Source organism: Gobius niger (genome assembly GCF_951799975.1).
Source record: "Gobius niger genome assembly, chromosome: 8".
Lineage (NCBI taxonomy): Eukaryota > Metazoa > Chordata > Actinopteri > Gobiiformes > Gobiidae > Gobius > Gobius niger.
In genome coordinates this window covers 15,321,992-15,342,668 of record NC_136859.1, presented here as the reverse complement: position 1 = coordinate 15,342,668, position 20,677 = coordinate 15,321,992, and the positions used below count along the sequence as shown (strand labels likewise).

General features: G+C 38.8%; 4 protein-coding genes across 5 annotated transcripts; all 4 read right to left on the bottom strand.

Annotated features, from left to right (window-relative positions):
- Positions 1–633: 633 nt before the first annotated feature.
- Positions 634–5,620, bottom strand: pals2a (protein associated with LIN7 2, MAGUK p55 family member a). The gene is made up of 12 exons (XM_079560881.1): positions 5,478–5,620; positions 5,064–5,182; positions 4,751–4,903; positions 4,137–4,283; positions 3,790–4,017; positions 3,194–3,325; positions 2,998–3,094; positions 2,835–2,906; positions 2,582–2,743; positions 2,310–2,512; positions 2,111–2,239; positions 634–2,039 (listed from the first exon to the last, which is right to left on the bottom strand). Exons 1-12 carry the CDS (start codon positions 5,506–5,508, stop codon positions 1,863–1,865), a joined length of 1,650 nt encoding a protein of 549 aa, XP_079417007.1. The 5' UTR covers positions 5,509–5,620; the 3' UTR covers positions 634–1,862.
- Positions 5,621–7,430: 1,810 nt separating this feature from the next.
- Positions 7,431–8,856, bottom strand: LOC306966486 (peptide YY-like). The gene is made up of 4 exons (XM_079561254.1): positions 8,682–8,856; positions 8,421–8,603; positions 8,267–8,344; positions 7,431–7,671 (listed from the first exon to the last, which is right to left on the bottom strand). Coding segments are annotated over exons 1-4 (294 nt in total). The 5' UTR covers positions 8,684–8,856; the 3' UTR covers positions 7,431–7,640.
- Positions 8,857–9,348: 492 nt separating this feature from the next.
- On the bottom strand, positions 9,349–12,774 carry malsu1 (mitochondrial assembly of ribosomal large subunit 1). Its single transcript, XM_079561851.1, has 4 exons — positions 12,469–12,774; positions 10,430–10,605; positions 10,264–10,345; positions 9,349–10,171 (listed from the first exon to the last, which is right to left on the bottom strand). Exons 1-4 carry the CDS (start codon positions 12,737–12,739, stop codon positions 10,017–10,019), a joined length of 684 nt encoding a protein of 227 aa, XP_079417977.1. The 5' UTR covers positions 12,740–12,774; the 3' UTR covers positions 9,349–10,016.
- Positions 12,775–13,320: 546 nt separating this feature from the next.
- smpd5 (sphingomyelin phosphodiesterase 5) lies at positions 13,321–16,360 on the bottom strand. 2 transcript variants are annotated; one of them, XM_079561169.1, is made up of 8 exons: positions 16,260–16,360; positions 14,411–15,552; positions 14,266–14,341; positions 14,057–14,197; positions 13,895–13,984; positions 13,758–13,821; positions 13,528–13,687; positions 13,321–13,442 (listed from the first exon to the last, which is right to left on the bottom strand). In XM_079561169.1, exons 2-8 carry the CDS (start codon positions 15,473–15,475, stop codon positions 13,335–13,337), a joined length of 1,704 nt encoding a protein of 567 aa, XP_079417295.1. In that variant the 5' UTR covers positions 15,476–15,552; positions 16,260–16,360; the 3' UTR covers positions 13,321–13,334. The 2 variants fall into 2 exon arrangements, with proteins under 2 accessions (XP_079417295.1, XP_079417296.1); XM_079561170.1 differs by having other exon boundaries at positions 14,411–15,502.
- Positions 16,361–20,677: the final 4,317 nt, after the last annotated feature.

The following is a 20,677-nucleotide window of genomic DNA, read 5'->3' as shown; positions in this document are numbered from 1 at the left end:
GGGGGGATATTACTTGCACTCCCCAGCGCTTCATCCCCCTCCTCTGCAGACCCCTCCCTCTTCCAGCATGAAACACAACTTCCTTTTTTATTTTGTGATGCAACTTCCTTTACCTCTGAAGTGTGTTCCATTAGCAGGTCTCAAAAAAAAAATCCATTAGCAGGTCTCTGTGGACCAAGGCAGGACATTTGCCTTTGACTGGAAAGTGAGTTTGGATGCACTGCCTTCAACCCCAAGGCTTTAGGAAACCGCCATGGATTAGCATCTAGAGTCCAGATCTTAACCTCATTGAGAACCTTTGGGATGTGCTGGAAAAGGCTTTGTGCAGTGGTCACACTCTCCCATCATCAATACAAGATCTTGGTAAAAAATTAATGCAACACTTTGACATTGCTGAAACACTACAGTGGATGTGCTGTACTCAAAGCTGAAGGTGGTCCAACAAAATATTACTTATTTGTTGGGAGTTTTTTTGGGTCAGGCAGTGCCGTTCACTGAGTATCCAAGTATGAAATGTCATGAATAAGGATCACCAATGGTACCATCGTTTGAGAAGAAATCTGTGATGATTTGCATTGCTAAATGGTTACTTACAGAAACAAAAAAGTTGTTTAGAAAAACATTTATTGGTGTGAAAAATACATAATCTTTGCAATCTGTGAAATATCAGATTTGTTTAAAACAGTTACTTTTTAGTAAGATCACATCAAAGGGGGTAGTTAACTGAGATGTACCCTGTTAAATTCTATGGGAAAGTCTTTCACATAAACCTTATGGTGATTTGACTAAACAGATCTAATAAATGCAAAATGGCATATAGTTAAAAAGAGTTTAACACATCAATATTGCATTAAATCTTGCACAACAATGTATACAAACACTGACATGACATTAGATTTTCTTAATCGCTTACCTTAACCAAAATTATATGCAACACAAGTCTGATCTACTAAGACGCAATGCTAATGTTTGAGTCAAGTTATAAAGATTGGCTTAAAGTTCAAACTCAGTATGCATCTACAAGTAACGATTCTCGAAGAACAGCGCAGTGGACTTTTGCAGAAATTGTGTGTAGGTTACAAAGAGTAACAGGCAGGATAGCACTGAATAGAACAAACAATTTGTGCAAAATCAGAATCATCAATCCTTAGTAAAATGTATAAAAATTCAATCATGACTTTTTTTTTTTTACAGTACTGAAATATGTCTATTATTTTTTTTTTTTTCTTCCACTTCTTTAAATCATAGATATTTTCTTTATTTTGTTTTATTTTTATTTATTTTTTACTACAGTAAAATATACAAAAGACCCATCCCAGCACTGGGAAGAAAACGTCCTATGAGTGAAAGTAAGAAACCATTACACGTTTACGATTTACTATCATGTATGTTTGGAATAAATAAATGCTGAGAAATTTAGAGAAACTCGTGTTGCCACTTATAACTAAAATTGAGGAAAATTCAAAAGAGCACTGACATTACTATTAAAGTAAATTAGTGAACATAATACCATTTAATGGAAACTATTTGTAGTGATGTGTAAACCGTGAACATTGAGGTATATCTTCACTGAGCCCTTGTTAATTTCCTGGATAAATAGTTTTCAAATTTCAAATGCAAAATAACAAAACCCCGCAATCATCTTTAAAATATACTGCCTCAGTGTAAGATGACTGCCATCAGAGTCTAAAAATACTGCACAAATAAATAAGTACACTTACATGGGTTGTGAGTTGCATAGTGTGATCACCAACAGTTTGAGGAGACTTGTGCTAACACAAACACCAAGCTGCAAAAGATCTTCCGTGATGAACTCTTCAGGTCCCAGGCCCTGGCAGCGTGGACTGTCCATTGGGAGCACATTAGTAAACCCAGCTGACAGGAACCCACTGCGGCTCTTCAAACAAACGCTCCACCACGTCCTGCAGCTTGTCAAAAGCTTTGTCTAAATTGTCATTGACAATAGTCAGATCAAAATAGTGGCTGTATGCACGGCGAATTCTGGCACTTTCATCTACTGTCTTCTTCAGATCATTTTCCTGTCAACGGAAATGAAGGTAATTACCATATTATTCTCAAACAAAACGTACTTAAATGCAAGTGAACCCACTGTGAGCAACTTGGTGGTAAGTCCAGCATCGACCACTGCTTTGTGCATAGCTCTGAGTGTGTCCAGTTCAGGAGCAGCAATGAAGACTACAAAGGGCATGAACTCTGCAGTTTTCAATACTTTCAAAGCCTAGGAAAAACTAAGACTGTCAGATTTACAAACTCTCCAAAAATCAGATTGAATGGGTACTTGAACAAACCTGAGGATTAATGTCCAAGATGCAGGTCCGACCTGCCTTCACCACTTCATGGATAGAGTCAATCTTAGTGCCGTAGAGATTTCCATCGTATTCTCCGTGCTCCAGGTACCTGCTGTCTTTGATGTCTTGCTCCATCTTCTCCCGAGTCACAAAACAATAGTTCTCTCCATCTCTCTCCTCCTCCCTCGCCGGCCGTGATGTAACTGAAGAGGAGCCAAGGTTAGTGTCCTTCTGAACTCAAGGTAACTATCCAGCATCACTGAGACACCTACAGGGAACAGTGGTCCCATATCGCAGGGGGTTCATCACAATTAGCCTGTTCTTCAGGCTCCGTCTGCCAACTCCCTGAGCTCCTATTAGAACCAATGTTTTTCTCTGAAAAGGTGGCATTTTGGTCACCTCTTCATAGATTTGCAGTTCATAACGGTCAAATTCTGTCGAAGGAAAAATGAAAATACACACACAGATATGCATTAACACTAGCAATAAATCTGGAATTTATTTTAAAACAGAATATCTTCACACCTGCATTTTTTGAAGTGAGGTACATAATCTTTTTCTTCTTCTTCTTTGACATTTGTATTCCACAAAGCAAACCTAAGAAAGCATTGAAACTGTTGGTGTCCACTTGGGGGCGACATGTAGCAGAAGAGGTAACGTTGTATGACATTAGGGAACTGACCCTTACCAGATGTGTCCATGTCTCTTCTCACAAAAGCTTTTCTCTTTTCCTCCAGGAACTGGCTCGGAATGAGACCCGTGCCGTCACCAACAACCTTACGAGCCTTGACAAATATGAGGAGATGTTAAAACGCTGGACAAATATATCACTTTAGGAAACACTGCTTACAGCGTACATGTCACTCAGTATTTCCACAACTCACCTGCCACCAGTTGGGATCCTCTCTATTAACTACATGAAGAATTTCTCCTTTGGTAAAAGCAAGTCCAGCCTCTTTACAAGGAATCAGGTTGTCTGTGGCTGGATTGTAGTTGAAGTGTGGTTTCAGAAAGACCTATAGTTTAAAATTTAACAAATGTTATGCATTTGCAGAGACTGTGGATAATGCAATGAAGTCCAGGAAATGTTTTTAAATTGTGTGTATTAACAATTATATGATGTGTTGTCATTTTTATATTGCCTATTGTTGAGTGAAAACCCTTCTATTTTATCACTTGAACCAAGAGGGTGACATAATAGTCCTACAAGCAATGTGTGCGCATGGCAGCTGCTGTCAGTGCCTGTTACTGTAAGGAGTGGGGGGTGCCGCAGGAAATAGTGGTGTATGTCCCAGATAGTACGTGGAGTGATAATTATAGATGGTCTAGTCTCAATTTTCAAAAGCTTAGCATTTTTTGGTCACACAGGTCAGCGACCATTCAATGACCCTCAGGTATTGTACACCCACTCATAAACTAATGTGTTCATTTCACACCGTCAATGAATGTCATGTTATAAATATACTCTAAACAGTCTTGCCTGTGGTGGGGCCGGTGTGTCCCTGTAACTTGGGACGACTTTCAGTGTGATGCTTCCGTTGCTCGCCTTTAGCACCTCCTGAAGCTCCTGTGGGTTACAGCTGACCTCGCGGCCGTTCACCTCGCGGATTATGTCTCCGGTGTGAAGCATTCCCTGCCTGTCAATGGAGCTACCGTGCAAGATACGTGCAATCACCATCTCTCCATTCTCAACACGGAAAGTAACTCCCTAAAGAAAACAATGCAATTAAAATGTAGCTGTTTGGTTTTTCATTATGTGCAAATGTGGCAGACGGCTGATCAAAGCAAAGTATGCAAATCCTGCACTAATTGTGGTCTGTAACTTACCAATGGTTCCCCCGCTTTCTTCTGAATGCCAATAATCCTGAAAGCATCAGCCGGCATGAAGGAAGTGGTCGTAAGATCATGGTTGACTGTAGAGGCAGGCATTTCGTAGGACTTTGCAGCGACTTTGTCATGAGCCTCTATCAGAGACTAAAGCAGAAAGCAACAGAGCATAGAAGCTTAGGATTTCCATGCAAAAAGACAGCTAACATTTTGGGATTCTCACTAAAGAGATACAAACATATCGCATCAGTAGTGCTAGACAGAGACAACATTTCGGAGGCAAAACAGAGCGAATCATTCTCACCCCAGTTGTGACCACTCAAAGCTTGCATTGGTCTAAGTGCGAAAGGTGCAAAAGCGCGAGTGATGATTTACTAAAAATGCTTATCAGTCTCCTACATTTGCCCGTCTAAACCCAGCGTACTATTGGCCCAAGAACACACACCCCTCCTTCCAGTGTCACAGCTTGTAATGGGAGGGGCCTGTGGAGCCAGCACATGCACTTCATGGTGAATTAAAAAGTGTGGGTGACAAGCTGTAACAAATCCTCTAAGATTTAAAGCTGTCTCTCAAAAATTCAGGAGCAAAGACGGGGACAAAAAATAAAGAGATACCTGAAAGTGTGGCTCCTGGAGGATTCTAGCCAGCTCAGCAGCAGCAGCGTTTTTCTCAGAAAGATCACCAATAGAAGAGATAATATCTGTCACTAACTGTATGTTGTCATCTCGCACTGCTTCTAGTTTCTTCTCCTCAAGACGCTCGTGAGCCTTTGCATGTACATCAAACAAAAAAAAGACATTGATAATAAATGCTTAGGACTTCTCAGTTTTCTTAAATAAATACATGGATTTTGCTGATCTCTGTATCAAAACCCTACATGTGTCTTGTGTCAGATTGTGACTTGAATGGATTTGATTTTCCGCTTACCTTTGCAAGAGAACGGACAATAGGGCTTTCTATGACACCCCGCAAAAATATTAGGTCAATATCTTTGGCTGCTGTCCCTGCTGGAAGGTCTTTTAAGTTGTCCAATATCTGTTGCATGGCTAAAATGAAGCACCAAAACAAGATGTCAACCAGCTGTGTCTTTTCAACAAGATTTGGAACATGACACACTGTAGATATACTATTATTTGTATTGGGAAATGTACTCTGCAGGGCTAGAATATGTAGAGTGACAATGAAAGAACCAATTCACAAAAAAAGATGACTCATTACATCAGCAACAGGCACATCTTGTCACACAGAAGCTATAAACGCTCGATCCAAAATACTCGGAGGAATAAACCAATAACACTTTCAAATGTTCAAAGAAGTAAAAAAAGATTTTGTTTGTCTCACCAGTGCCTGACTTTGCATTGGCCACAGTCATATTTATCTTCTCAGCTCAAGACAGCAAACTCATCTTTAGAAACCAGATAAATTGGACAGCTAAAAACACATAAAAACAGTTTACCTTTAACTTGAAACTTAGAGAAAACCACAACATTGAAAAGGGCATGGATGACTGCGAATAACATACCAAGACAAAACAATGCTTCAAATCATTAATGCAAATCAGAGCCATTAGGTTTTTGTTCCCCTCTGAATATAAATACAAGGAACAACAAATATGAGCAATCCATATTCATTTTAAAGACTTTAAATGAAACAGCACCGATGAATCCATAACACAAAGTAAAGCAATTAACATGTAAATACAGGTTTAAGAGTCCATTTCCTGGGTCAGAGGGTTAGGAGGGCAACTGGCTACAATGGTTTATTACGTAGTATGAAAGCTATGTCGATGAGATAGATGTGGCGGACTGGCATTTTCTGACAGAAATGTTGAATTATGACTGAAATGAATCTATGGACAGTAAGAGTCGCCGAGCTAACTCAAAGGGCGCACAAGACACGTGTAACCAATGTGAGGCAACACAGGCAGGCAGACCAGATATAGGAAGCCACTGGCAGCTAATTAACACATCTTAAGGCCACAGAAATAGCGTCTAATAAAACCATCTTAATCTGATAAAAATCAAACTAAAGATAAAGTGATTGTTGTCACTCAAGCTTTACATGTTTTCCGAAAGCTTGTTGTGAATGCTAGAGGTGTAGGTTAGCTAGCTTTTGGACCGTCCGAGCCGCGGTTAACGATAAACGGCATCGTTTTAACATCAACTAGCTTGTTAAATATATTATCAGTTATATGTACTGCCACGACACAACAGTCAAGATCAAGACGCTGCGATCGCGACTAAAAGCAACGCGAAATTAGCTGTGAAAAGCACATCATTAGCTATAGCTTGTGCGTGTAGCTCGAGTGCTAACTACTACAGCGCGAGCCAAAGTGGCCGCGCGCTGGGCTTTTATGAATGATACCAATTATTATGGTCTTACCGGTTCTCGCGTCTTGCCACGCTACAAGATTTTCCTTCTTTTCATGACTCCGTGTTATTGTCTAATCCGCAGTGGCGTCTCCTGGTAGTTGTCCGCATTTAAAAGCAATGCTCTTCCAATGACACACACCAACGCCGCCAACGGACACTGTGTGTGCGGTTCAGCCGGTTCAGCCCACGAGCGTTACAGAGCAACACCAACCCCAATCCAAAACAATCATTAAGACAGAAATAATAATCAAGAGCTGTAGTTTTGTCATTACATAACCCCGAGGTACCACACCATAAAATATCTGGCTTTCAAAAGCATCCTTATTAAGCCTGCAATAATAAATCTAAGTTTGTGTACTTAAAGGGACACTGCGCAACATTTTGACTATACTGTTACCAATACAAAACATGCTCCTAATGACCATCTGGACACAGAAAATGCTATTGCTGCAATGGATAATCAAAGAATAGATCTGGGTGAGAACCTAACCTGTTTAAATATAAAATTCTACTGCCTTTAATCGACGAGCTGGAGACTCCCAGTAAAGTTACAGTCTTGACTTAGGAGAGCTGAGCCACTCAAGGCAAATGTTTGTTTGTACATTTATGAGGTGTTTTTCAACTATGAAAATATCTGTCGTAAAATAAATGCTTTTATTTTAATTTTATTTATTGGGTAAAATTCTATGCGGTGTGGCTTTAACAACATTAGGGAAAGAACATGGTGTAAATTATATTGGCTGAAAAACACCACTGCAAAAGATCAGAAATTATCCCACTGCATGATATGGCAGGTTGCTTTACTTATCATATATATTTTTTTCTTTATTAATTATTATTATTTGACATACTTTATTATAACCCTCTATCCCTTGTATGGCTGTAAAACACTGCGCACATTTATTACACTGAATAGTCATCAAGTACCAACTTCTTTTTTCACCAGTAGAGGTCACAATGACTCCACTGAACAACACACTAGTGAAGACAGGGACTTAATGAAACGTTGCAAAACCAGGAAAATAGGATCACTTAATATTTATTGCATGCAAGTTGCAACATAAATGATCTTAGGTGTGACACAGCAGTGTTTGTGGTAAAGGTAATGCGGGCTTCACAGACTTCAGAAGAATTACCATAAGCCAACAGGCAAACCATCAAACCTAGAACATTGGGAATAATATTAGATTTTGTTCTAGTCTTAAAATGTTAAATAGGACTCACAGTTTTTGAGGCAAATGCTTTGGCCAAGTCATTTCAACATTGTAATTAGGGCTGGGCGATGTTGACAGAAATTAATATCTCAATATTTTGGGGCTTTTTTTGATGAACTATGATGAAGTGATATTTTTGCAAACGATCAGAAAAAGATGATTGTCCTGAACAGACTACAAAAGTCTCCAAAAAAAATTCCCAAACTTTAACAAATTTCCCCTTTTATCCCTGTCTTTTACCTATTTCTACCCCTTTTTTCCAATCTTTTACCAATTTCTACCCCTTTTTTTCCTCCCATTTTCCCCCCAAACACTTTTTCTCCATTTCCACCACATTTGTCCAACATTTTAATCCCATTTCTTCTCCCACACGTTTTTCCACATTCCTTGACATTGGACCTAGACTCGATATTGTGAATTTGCATATTTTCCAAACAGCAATTTTGATATTATCTTTTTGCCGATATATTGCCCACCTCTAATTGTAATGAAGTTTTCTATAACTTAACACCAAATAGACCTGCATATATGTGTGTTTACTAACCCATAGTTGTCTCCTGGAATGTTCTCCTTCACAAACACATCTGAAAATCCATCGTCTGTGAAATCTCTTTTGCCATACCTGAACAAAGAAAAAAACCAAATTGCTCAATTATAATGACAGTTTAATTTCCATATTAGAACGCTTAAACACTTACCTTTGTCTTGTAATAAGGTTGATGTAGTGTCTTATTGCAGAATAGTATTTGGCAAGCTCTTCGGGAGGAGCCCCTTCTCTGGGACTGGCAGGCTTGACTGGATATGCCTCTGTTCCAAAATAGAGACACACCAGAAAACAGAAGGCCATAATATTCCGCGACATTACTACTCCAGATTGGTTCCTGGATCACACACAAAAAATAAAACAAAATTAATATAAAGGACACCCAAGAGCGTTTCTTGTATAAATATCCACTTACATGGGGTTGTGAATTTGACAACTGCCACTTTAGTCCACTTTCTGTCTCTTCCGCAAATCTTGTCAACCCAAGATTTTCCTGGACTTTTATAGCTTGTATTTGGTGGGAGGGCGGGTGAAATCTCTCACTTTAAGTGTGCCTCTGAGAAACTGAATCTTCAGCGATAGATCGCATTTCTTAAAGGGGGGTATTATGCAAAATCTACTTTTTCAAGCTTTACATCATGTTATGTCATTCCCTCATTAAAAACATGCCTGAAGTGTTGTCTTGGCACATTCACCTATTTTTGAGTAATCTGTAAAAACTCTGATGGCAGCCATTTTAGGGATAGCTTTGCCTGAGTCCTCCTAGGAACGCCCCCACCTCCAGGAGACGCCTCCGAGCTTTCGTCACCAGCCGAGTAACCAACCACCGCTCCTCAGCAGAACCCCCTCCCCACTGATGCCACAGACAGCGTGTGGAGGGGCGTGTCGGAAAGGGTCAGAGGTTCTTAAAGAAATTAAAGACATTCACTACAGCCATTTTGAGAGAGCAATTTTATACAAGGCAGTTATTCTAATTTACTGCATTTACAGACCAACAGAAGATTTCGTCATCATTGTAGTGCGATATAGACTGGTGCTATGTGATTGAAAAAAGCATAATACCCCCTCTTTAAGGCTAAGTTGCTTTTGGGGAAAATGTTATATCTGTAGAATATCTATTAAAGTTGAGCCATGAAAGTAGAGCCAAAGCCAAAAGATTTATAGTAGTATAATAAAGTGAGCCTTAATTACTTTTAAACCTGTGACATTTTAAAGCCATTCTTTTACCGTGTTTCATTGCCGTTAATAAATCATCAAATGTGAGTGTATGCCATTTTATTGTTTCAACGGTTTCAATACAATTAACTGAAGTAAGGGCTCTTGTAAGTTTAAACAACCTTTCATACCACTGTGTAAAAAGGACATCAAATTGCTCAAATCCAACTTTCAATTTTTTTCAGAAAACAGGGCACAAAAGCTTTTGCCCCTTTCGCCCAAGACTACTTTAATCACCACTATTTTCTTGGACAAGCACTCAGCAGAATTGCCACCAGATTGGTGTGGTTGTTTCCTTTGACTTGCACTTAAATTTCCCACCAGACAGCGTTGTCTATCTCTCACAAGTAGGCCACATTATATAGTGTAAAAAAACGGGTTCTTTTGGCATAATCGTTAGGCCACTGGCAAAATAATGTTATCAAATACAGTACATTAAAATACAGTTAAGAAATCTTACAACGTTTACAATTTTACCATAGATTTTATTAAATTAACTAGTTTAACTGTTTTATATACTATAGTTATTTTCGAGTCACTTGGAGACCTCAAGATCAAGAACAAAATCCTCTGGAAATTTCTCCACAGGCATGTTTCTGAGCTGTTCGTCAAAACTGCGGAGCGTCCACAACTTCTCCAGCTCATAAACCTCCCGGGACTCTGGGAGCATGAAATGAATTACCATATTGCCTAAAACAATACAAAATACAAAATAAAAGATTACCGTCAGAAGGAAGTGCAAATATGTGAAAACAGAGTGAAGTATTAATAAAATGACATACCGAAATCTATACAGATCCAGTCTTCTGCATTTTTGCCTTCAATTTTGATATCTGAATCATTATCTTTCTTCAAATATTTATACTGAGAAGAAACAAAAGCAAATTATACACAGAGCCTCACAGAAGGTATAAGGCAATATTGTTAAAAAATGAAACATTGCATTACCACTTTGATGGCATAAAGTGCCATAGCCTTTAGGTGTCGAGCTGATAGGCCACTGACAATAATAAAGTACTCTGCATATTTGATCTGCTCCGGTACTTTCACCACGCAGATGTCCAGTGCATTTTCCTGCCTCAGTAGGGCCACCAGCACGTCCAAATTGAAAACCTGAGGGGAGGCTGAAGGAAAACAATTAACACCGTTAAATATAAGCAACACACAAAATGAATGTCACGCCAGCAGCACACCATCTGACGCGCTTCAGAATGAAGCAGGTGGGGTGACCGACCGTATGTGCTGAAAAATTCAGGACATTCATAAAATGAGAGCTTTTGTAACAGACCCCAAATCTAGGCCAAACTGTCACAAAAAATATTCTAGTCCTGGATCAGCAGTAGTAACAGCCTGATTAAAGACCAACACAAACCTAACACCTCTGTTAAGACTGGACCGCGAGAGCACATGCAGGTGCACGGTGACGCCCCACCCGGGTCTGCAACCTGTCCTAAAGGGTACAGACACAGCGCGGGTCATTTCTGCAGATAATACGGACAGTTGGGTCTGGGACTGACACGGGGATCGCAGTAAACTTTGTGGACAGAGACAAGAGCTGCAGTAAAAAGGCAAGGAAGAACTCAAAACATCAGTCTTTAGACCTATATCTGGTCTTTTGTTTGCTTATAAAACAGCAAATCTGCCTGTTTTTCACTGTGGACTCACTCATCCCACCCTAAATTGTATTGGTGATCTGATCATTCAAAACACTCTTGTGTTATAGCCATTAAAAGAGCAACTATGCCTCATACATTTTATTTGATTCTTTGTATTTTGTTTTCTTCATTTAAGAATAATATTGTGGAGCCCTTGAGGGGGGACCTTTCAAGGAAAATACACAAGATAATTGAGAAAACATCTTTCTTTTTGTGCTGCTGTGCTGAATGTACAGACACAACAAGGCAACGTTTCACAATGGGAAAGGAAAGAAAGGACAGACAGGTAAGGGTTTGATTTGTATTTGTTTGTATCTATAAACTGTAGCCAAACAACTAACACCGTAATTTAAACAGCATGCTTTCCAAGATGATAGTAGGCTATTGCTTGATGAGTTTAACAAAAAAACTTTTTCATACCTTCAGCTCTGCAGCAAAAAATGTAATTATAAAAACCTCTACCCCAAAAGGAAATAATTGGATTCTTTAAGACAAAAAACAAGTTGTTTATTGTTGTGGTTCTTTCCCCAAGATAGGAATAAAAACAAAGCCTGTACATTAGGGGCGTCAGTGGCGCAGAGTTGACCAGGTCGTCTGACCGGAGGGTTAAGTGTCCTTGGGCAACACACTTCGCCCATCCTGCACCCAGTGTCCGCGTACATTGGCGTATGAATGAGATTGTGTGTGGGTGAGTGGTTCCTTGATGTAAAGTGCTTTGAGAGCCTAAAGCAGGTAGAAAAGTGCTATATAAATGTGACCATTTACATTATAATCACGGTATTCTACGGCCTTTAAGGGCTTCTGTACTATTGAGAGCAAACCAAAAAAAGGTGTTTACCTTAAATTGTCCTTACAGCATCTTAACAATAACCTTGTAAGTTAATTCTAAATTACTTTTAGAATATTTTAGTGCTATTCATGAGAATATTAAGTGTTTTGATTCATTCATGTAAGTTTGCCCTTCAATGACGTCATGAGGTGGTGTTTCTCTGTTCTTTTAATGCCCAAACAGCTTTACCGGACTTGTATATTAACTTGTATATTAATTAGTATTATCTACAACAAACTGCTATTTGCAAATTGCTGGGAAAGACATAGAAATTAAAATAAATTGTATTTCTATTGTTTTGTATTGTTTTAAAGCAAAAACTGCTTAAGCCAACTGCATTTTGAACAAAAACTATAGAGTTGAATTACTTTATTCTCAGAAAAATAGGACGTTATTCTGGGTTAAGTGAAATATAAATGCTAATGTGTAAAAATATACAAACCAATGAACGTAGTGCAAGTATAATAGTGGACAATAACAATGTTGCAGTGACCGGTACTCACCTTGACCCACGGTAGAGCTGTCACCTGTCGGATCATCTTTAGACAAATGGTTTAAGTCACTATTACTGTCTGAAAAACCTCTAAAGGAGAACACATTGTGCCTCTGATGTGCCGATACAAACACCGGGGAATGCCACGGCACGTTTTGGCAGAGATTACAAGTCCTTGGGACGGTAGAGTCATTTCGAAATCTCATCTTTGGCAAAGCGTAAACTGAAAAATATGACCTAGAGAGTCGGGACAGAGGTTTAACGTTATTGAAAATACTCATCTTGCCAAAACAGTAAAAAGACGATCGCGACTAAAAACAGGAAGTTAAAAAGTGATGTTAATTTCGATTGGTTGCTTAGCTTCTTCTCGGGTTCGGTTGTTGCGTTACAGCGCCCCCTGCTGTTCACAAGACAACAACAAAAAAACACGTTTTATGCAAAGGAAAAAATAAACAGGCGCCACATTAAAATCAGCTCAATTTATTTCCGTATAAAATGTGAATAAAAAGGACAAACATACCATCTTAGAAACAGGAGTGCACCTAAATAGGCCTTTGTGATTTAAATTTTAGGAAAATATATATAATCAACTATGATCGCTATAGGGAGGATCGCTGTTATTGTTTATTTCTGCAATTTTGGGGCAGATTTTTTCCGAATTTGAAGGTCTGTTTATTTAAATCACAGATCTTTTACAGCGGTGATCTTTTCACAGAAGCAATGCTCTGTGTGTGAGCAATGTTTTGACCCACCATAGAACTATTATTTTCTATTTAATACATTTGCGTAGCCCACCAGTGCCTCGGACGCGATGACACAATTCCTTTACATCATTCTTGGGTAAACAATACAGTTCCTTGATACCAAATTTAATTTTCATTCGTCAACATTTTCTGAGTCTCTTTTTACACAGAGTTTTATACTGACTGGGATATGGTCTGTAAGTCCAGCCAAGTGACTTATAAAGTGCACCGTGTCAATTTCCTGGAAAAGGGGAAGAAATTGTTTATTTATGTTCTGTTTAGAGGTTATAATAACAAATATACATACATAATAGAAAATAACTCACAGTTTTGTAGTGTTTTGAAATGGAGTTTTCATTGTACAAGATGTAGTCAATCCGACGCCCAATCCACGGCTGGCCATTTTCAGGGTATTCTATGGGACATCCGGCTTTTGGAACTGGAGGAGAGACATAGTGCTTTCTCACCTGCTCATCTCCCAGAGTTCTGCAATTAAAAACAATAGGTCACATTTGGAATCAACTATAGATGGGCGTTCGCTTAAAATATATCATACCTTTGTAAACTTTCTGGGGACTTAACATCCTCCTTGTATAATGTGGGCTGCTCCAAAAGTGTTCCTGTAACATGGAAAGCGTTACCCCACAAAGTACACAGGATACTATGTCTTTGCTGTATACTGATAATACTGACCAATGACCCAGGGCTTCTCTTTGCCTGGCCCAGCCCTGCACGGGTCTCTGTACTCCTCAAATATCTTATGATTTTGTTCCAAAATGTCATCTAAACATACAAAAAAGTATAAGAAAAAATATAAATATAAAGTTATGAAAATAATAATAATCACAGACCCACCAGGTGAACAGTTGTCAAAATTAAAATCTCCACAGAGAACATCAAAAACCACATCATCTTCAGGGAGCCTGTGTGTTGCTTGAAATTCTGCAATCCATTTGGTCACCATATTCAACTGTTCACAGCGAACCTCTCCTTCCCCTGCCAATACAAATAATTAAATGAATTAAAATGAAAAATGTAATAAACTGTAGTCTTATTATACTTACCTTCAGGGGCATGCAGGTGTGTGCAATTAAAAAATCCAACCACATTGTGTTGGTTTTCATTCTTCCCAATAAGTAACTACACAAGAAACAAACTATAAATAACACTGAACACTTGTGCAAAACATATTCAAACTGCATGTGTCACCTTTGTTGCCAGCAGCCCTTTAGCAGCCAGTGCATCTTCTCCGAGGCTGTTGGGAAAGAAGTGATACTGGGCCTGCAGCACCGGGAAGCGACTTGCAACAAACAAGCCACTGTTGAAGAACTTGAAAGTGGAGCATGTGCATGGAGGCTGGCAGGCATACACACCAACATCATAAAGAATATGTCCAAACACAGGCTTAAGCACATCTGTGAGTTTTTTTGCAGCTCTCTTATCAAACACTTCTTCGAGACAAATTACATCCACATTGGCTGGAAATAATGACGACACTTCCCAGTGTATACCATCTTCTGGACAGTGGCCCTGAGTGAGTAAAGCTGGAGGAGTTTGGTCATTTGTGCCTTGGTGGTTGGAGTTTTGATTTGAATTCAGCGGGATAGTTGGCGAGTCCATCAAAGGTTCTTCTGTGTCGTTACATTTTGCAGACCCCTCTTGATCTGTAGACTTGGTAGTAGTGTCTGCTGGTGATGGTTTTGTCTCATGGAATGATGAGCTAACATCAGTAAGCATGCTAACAGAGGGACTTAGTGTGCCACAGCTGCTGGGAGACTCAACAATGATGCGGATGTCGGGTCGATGCACACCATCGACTATGCGTCGACCAATGGCTGCTGCTCTGCGCTGGGTGTGTCCAAGGTTATTGAAACGGGCCACGCCATCCGGTAAAAGACACAAATTAGCAGTAGCAAATACAAATGACGTCTTCTCTGTTGACTTGAAACTAGTCTCCTCCTCGGATGCCTTAGACTCTGTATGGTAGGAAAATGGTCTTCGACAGCATTGAACAGGTGCCCACAGCAAGAACCCGAAGAAGGCAATGGGACATGTTACTAAAAAAAGGATGAAAAAGAAGATTGAGCCAAAAAAAAACTTCAGAGGATGAAGGTAGCATTCCTGTTCTCTCCGTGCAGTTCTCTCTAAGGTTGTAGATTTCCATGTGGCAAGAAAACGATCCAGCGACCAGAAACAAGGCAGAATTAAGGCCCAGCCAATAGCGTGGATAGCTGCCACGAAACAGTTTGGAAAAGCTGACTTTCGCAGAGACATGGCATTGCACTTCCTTCACACAGCAATCTGGAGAAAAAAAAATCCCACTTCCTTTATTTCCAGCAATGTAGAGGAAGCTAGAGTAAAGCAAAAACAAGGGTTACAAAACATTTTAATTTGTTTACTAGAAAAATACACGTCTATACAAGCAGATGTGGAAACAACTGTAGCTGAGGCATGCACTGACATGACTGAAGTGAAATACAAGACTATGCAATGCTCAAAACTGCAAGACTGCTGGGAAAATCGTGAGATCTGTACTCTGTCCGAACCTAGGAATTAATCATTAATTAAAAGTCTTTTACCATTATATGCACATGTTTAACATTAGTTTCCAGGAGTGTAATGTCATTAAACTGTATCAGTAGAGCTTTACTAAATGTATATATCCAAATTGTCCCACTGCAAAGCATGTTTAAGACGGATTAGGCCATTTCGTCCATTATGATGGTCACACTATGCTATTGCTATTACAGTATAGTTAACGTGACGCTCCACACGGGACAACATAAAACAGGAGCCACCACCCTTCTTCCTTACACTCACTGCTTGAATGCACAGGTAAAAAAAAAAAGTACGAGGTTAGCTGTTTAAATGTGTGCTATGCGGATTGATTGAAACTCAACATTTGATGCTACAAAACTGTAAAATTCACTACAATGTTGCAAGTAAGCACATTACAGTCTTGGGTATTTAAAGCAGCGTTGGCTAAAGGTGTCACCTGTTTTTATGCTAGCAGCTTCTTCAACACCTAAGTCAACGTGGCATCCTCCTCTGATCTTACCTTTTTATCCTTTGACACGACACCGATAGGAGATGTTCAAGGGTATGCACAGCTTAATTCAAATCAAAATGTAGCATATTGTAGATCAGTTTTGAAAGCAGACTGCGGTAAGCGGATGTTTAGTGGTTTGAACGGCGTAACATGCGCGAGGACCTCCTCTAAGCCCCGCCCACCGTTGCTATCAATGGGCTTCAGGAAGTGAAAAAAAAAAAGGTCCACACAACCCTTACCTGTATGTCAATATGCCAAAATGTTGAAGCCTGATACTTAGATGCTGCACCTGTGTCTGTATCATGGGCAGTCAATGGAATTAACCATAGACACCGTTTATGAATACCTAACAGTTTGAAATGTATTTAATTAATGGTAAACCATTCATTCATTCAGTTTTTTATTTGTATTTTGTTGTATTGTATTGTTGGTAGTATTAAAAATAAATGGATAGAAATTATAGGCTATACTCTATGGGGTCTACAAACATAATGAACCCAATGGGACTTTACAATTGGAATTTTGTGGGTAAATTTGATTAGGTATTTCTTAAGTTTGCAGATGATGCAATGCTCAAAGAGTTCACCACTAGTTCTAATTTGCAACTCCTGGTTTGGTTGGGCTTTTTTACATCAACCATATTTATATTGTATATACACTCATTAATTCACCATCACACATTCCTCAAACCCTCAGACTCACACCTACAGTATACAATATATATTTAGTTGACATTATAGTGACCTGCAATGTTCATATCATAACCATGCTACTGCACAATATATTATAAAGTATACAAGCTTTTTTATTCACACTTTTTGGGAGGGGTGAATCCTGTCTGTAGCCATGACTACCACAGGAAGATGGGCTTTTCATCCTCCTGAGCCAGAGTGCATAAGCAGTCCAACAACATAATCAGTTCTTTATGGAGTTTTGACGGTGTCATGGTCTTAATCACATTCATCAGAAATGACGGGTTGTAGAAATCAGTCGCCTGCGAGCTCCCTGGTTTAGGCCTCATTTGCAGTATCCCATACATGTTGACAACAAACTCGGAAAATTGAGGATGCAGCTCGATGTTGTACCCAAGATCCCTCAGTGTGTCCCTTATGTTTTCATATCTATGGCTCAGGTGACGTCTGTAGTCTTCATCCACTTGTCCTGTTAGTAGATGGGTGCTGACCTAAAGAAAGTGTACACTTATTATATAAATAGAGACAGAGAGCACATGAAAATAAAATTGTTGTGTCCCTAAATTTAGTGGGCGATATTTGATCATATCTAGTATTTATTTATTCACTGCATCACTCCCTACAAAGCACGAGTATATACAGGAGAACAATGTCTTACATCAATTATTTTGCTGGGAATGTTGGACACGCTGTAACCGTAGAATCTCTTGTGACGTTGGAATACAAATGTGAGAATCCTCCTATCCAGCTGGTAGGCAATCTCTCCAATGAGTCGTTCACATAGTTCTACAGAAAACAGAAGAGAACATGTACAAATCAGGAAACAAGAGACTTAAGTCGTTTCACATCACACTATAAAACCACTAACCGGTTCCAGTCGCTATGAAAGTGGATATGAAAGACACACAAACAGGTATTGTAGTATTGTAGTTTTCAAAGTCATTCATTATGTTTTTCTTTTTTTGACAACGACCCAATACTACATAAAGCAGCCTAATGATAGACTAATACATTTAAGTGTTGTTCCAGATCAAAACTCCGCTATTTAACAGTTCAGTTTCAGAAACATCTTGGATTAATGCCCTAAAACCTTTTCAACACAGGGATAATAATGATAACTTCGCCTTATGATAATACCTCTTCCCAAGTTTGCCATAATCATTATTAAAAAAAACATAATTACATGACTTTTAATACAAATTAGCTCTCAGGGTCTTCATCAGTCATTCACCCAGTCCACTTGATGGTTGTAAGCAATGTAACCACAGCCGTCCTGGGACAGAAATGTGGCTGCCAATCTGCGCCAACCACCAGTCTCACACCACACACCCACTCACGTTCCCCAAAAACATATTGTTGTTTAACTGAATAACATGACTTCACAGACATGTGGAAAAGGGGGAAAGGAATGGCTTGTATTCACTCTTAAAGGCAATTAAAATTTGAACACACCTTTATCAACCAGGGATTCTTGGCTGTCAAATCCAGTGTCTTTGCTGATGACATATCCTGAGCTCTCCGCTGAGGGGTTCATATTAACCGGAGATGATGTGCGGCGCTCTTTGGACTCCAAACCTGCTCTGAATTGCTCCTCATCAATCGTGTTTTTGTGTGTTGACGTCTGTGAGGATGTCCCAACTACAAGACAAAACAATAACAGACAAGACAATCAAAATACATTATAACAACTGCCGCTGCCACACTTTACCTGGTAGAGTCCATTCCTCCAGAGTATTGGTGAGGCTTCTCTGGTTAGACATCAGCTTATTCTTTTCACTGGTTAAATTTTGAATTATTATTCTCAGTTGCTCGTTTTCACGAACAACTTGTTCGAGCCTTGACATAATCTGCTCCATTCTTGCACAGCATTATTCAAATCAAATCAACACAGCAACATCACTACGGACAACATTATGACACACATGCAGAAACCTATGTTTTAAAGGGAATGGCCCATTTTTGTTGCAGTTTTACTACTTTATTCAAATTCAAATCATTATCACAAGAACGAATGAGCAGAGGCTACCAGTTGATGTGTCTTATATCAAAGTCTATCAACATCCCTCACACTCCCCACAGCCCACACACATCCTTAGTAGTATTGGTCTATTAGAGCCTATAGTAGCTATTTGTATGAAGACTTAATATAAACAGTAGGCTATAATAGACCTTTTACACACCTAGAATATGAATCTAGACAAGAGGCCTCGCTTAGCATGCTTGCATAGACCCACTGGCCAAGACCATTTGAATAAACTTGGAGGAGCCACCCATACATTCATTGTTGATAGGGCGGGCTTCCTCAGTTGTGTGTGCGGATGGAGGCCGCTAGGGGGAGCTACCTACACAAGTCAAACACATGCACTATCTTGTTAATAATGCATATTAATGACAGCTGTTTAGTACGTCGATGATAGTTTATGTGCATATGACTTATAGAATAGAGAGAATATGACTTATTTAGATGGATGTTATTTATTTCGGTGAAGCAGCAATTTTAATAAAAAGAAATAAAAAAATGGTTGGGCAGAAAAGCTATTTTTATTAATTTTTTCAAGCTAATGACATAGAAGTAAAGTTCCGTAACAGTTTTACTCATTTCCCATTGACGTAACGTAGTCGCACAGCAACAGTTTTAAATAGTTTGCCTCTATGCCTCCATCTATGTCACTTCCTAAAATCACAGAAATGGTCAATTTAAAGAAAGCTGGATTTTATTTTATTTTATTTTACTTTCTTTCTTTTTTTTTTAGCTAAATCTGAAAAATATAATTGTGGTAACTATGTTTTAACAAAAAATCATGTCTATGTGTCATAGACATGATTGCACTTTAATGCATGAATACAAACTCAGAGCCTATTCACAAGTTACTATCACTGAATTAAAATATGTGTTTATAAGGCTGAGAGACCATTAGTGTTGACAGGAATCTTCTGAAAAAATGTTTAGGGTTAACCCTAAATGTGGTAGACCTACCTAGGTTTTCTACCACCTGCCCACCTACAAAGGAAATGGGCTGAGCTCAATCAGTGGAAGGGGGATAATCTTGCATAATATTGCATATTGGTTATGAAATAAGACCAATATGCAGCTACTACAGTTTTGAAACTCTGAACATTGCATTTTAGACCACAGCTCATTGGATAAAAATGACCATTAACCGTTGAGAAATGTTTCTTTTATTTAACAAAATGTCTATTTTTCTGTGTCATGCATTACAAACCACAAGGTGTCCCTGCTTTTAAAACATCACACACCAAAAGGCTTTCACAACGGGTACACACATACAGTATAAAAAGAAATGTAAGAGGATTAAGAAGCGAAGAAAAAGTAAGCTACAGAAAGAAAAAATGGCTACATTTTGTTCTTTTATACACAGTAGATCTTTGACCTGCTTAACAGTACTTCAACACAAGGCTTTGTTTCCAAAAGGCTCATAATAAATACATAAATAGTTTAATTTAAAAGTAACAGTCTCAAACGCTTTGTCAATATGAAAACTGAAGATATAGCAATAGGCTTTTTGTCTAGACAAATTAAACTCAAATTAAAGGGAGAGCAAATGATTGCTTTAATTGCTAAATATTGTCGCCTTGTCCTGAAATATTATATATTAAAATATGTTTTTGTGACATCGGCAATTCTTTCTTATTATCAATGAAAAAAACATAGAAAACACTGATGTTTCATCTGCATAGCCTTGATGAATAAAGTCATCAAAAAATCTGCAGTTC

Bases quoted from the DNA above. Each gene is read 5' to 3' on its own strand.
- pals2a (XM_079560881.1), bottom strand. From the start codon at position 5,508: ATGACTGTGGCCAATGCAAAGTCAGGCACTG. The intron at 2,907-2,997 runs GTAAGGGTCAGT...ATGCTTTCTTAG, and splicing joins AAGAGACATGGACACATCTG to GTTTGCTTTGTGGAATACAA. The intron at 2,513-2,581 runs GTAGGTGTCTCA...GCTCCTCTTCAG, and splicing joins ATATGGGACCACTGTTCCCT to TTACATCACGGCCGGCGAGG.
- LOC306966486 (XM_079561254.1), bottom strand. The intron at 8,345-8,420 runs GTAAGTGTTTAA...TTCTTTGTTCAG, and splicing joins AACCTTATTACAAGACAAAG to GTATGGCAAAAGAGATTTCA. The intron at 7,672-8,266 runs GTTAGTAAACAC...CCAATGTTCTAG, and splicing joins ATTCCAGGAGACAACTATGG to GTTTGATGGTTTGCCTGTTG.
- malsu1 (XM_079561851.1), bottom strand. From the start codon at position 12,739: ATGAGTATTTTCAATAACGTTAAACCTCTGTCCCGACTCTCTAGGTCA. The intron at 10,346-10,429 runs GTAATGCAATGT...GTTTCTTCTCAG, and splicing joins CACTTTATGCCATCAAAGTG to TATAAATATTTGAAGAAAGA. The intron at 10,172-10,263 runs GTATGTCATTTT...GTATTGTTTTAG, and splicing joins CTGGATCTGTATAGATTTCG to GCAATATGGTAATTCATTTC.
- smpd5 (XM_079561169.1), bottom strand. From the start codon at position 15,475: ATGTCTCTGCGAAAGTCAGCTTTTCCAAACTGTTTCGTGGCAGCTATC. The intron at 13,985-14,056 runs GTGGGTCTGTGA...TTGTATGTTTAG, and splicing joins TTTTGACAACTGTTCACCTG to ATGACATTTTGGAACAAAAT. The intron at 13,822-13,894 runs GTCAGTATTATC...TCCATGTTACAG, and splicing joins AGAGAAGCCCTGGGTCATTG to GAACACTTTTGGAGCAGCCC.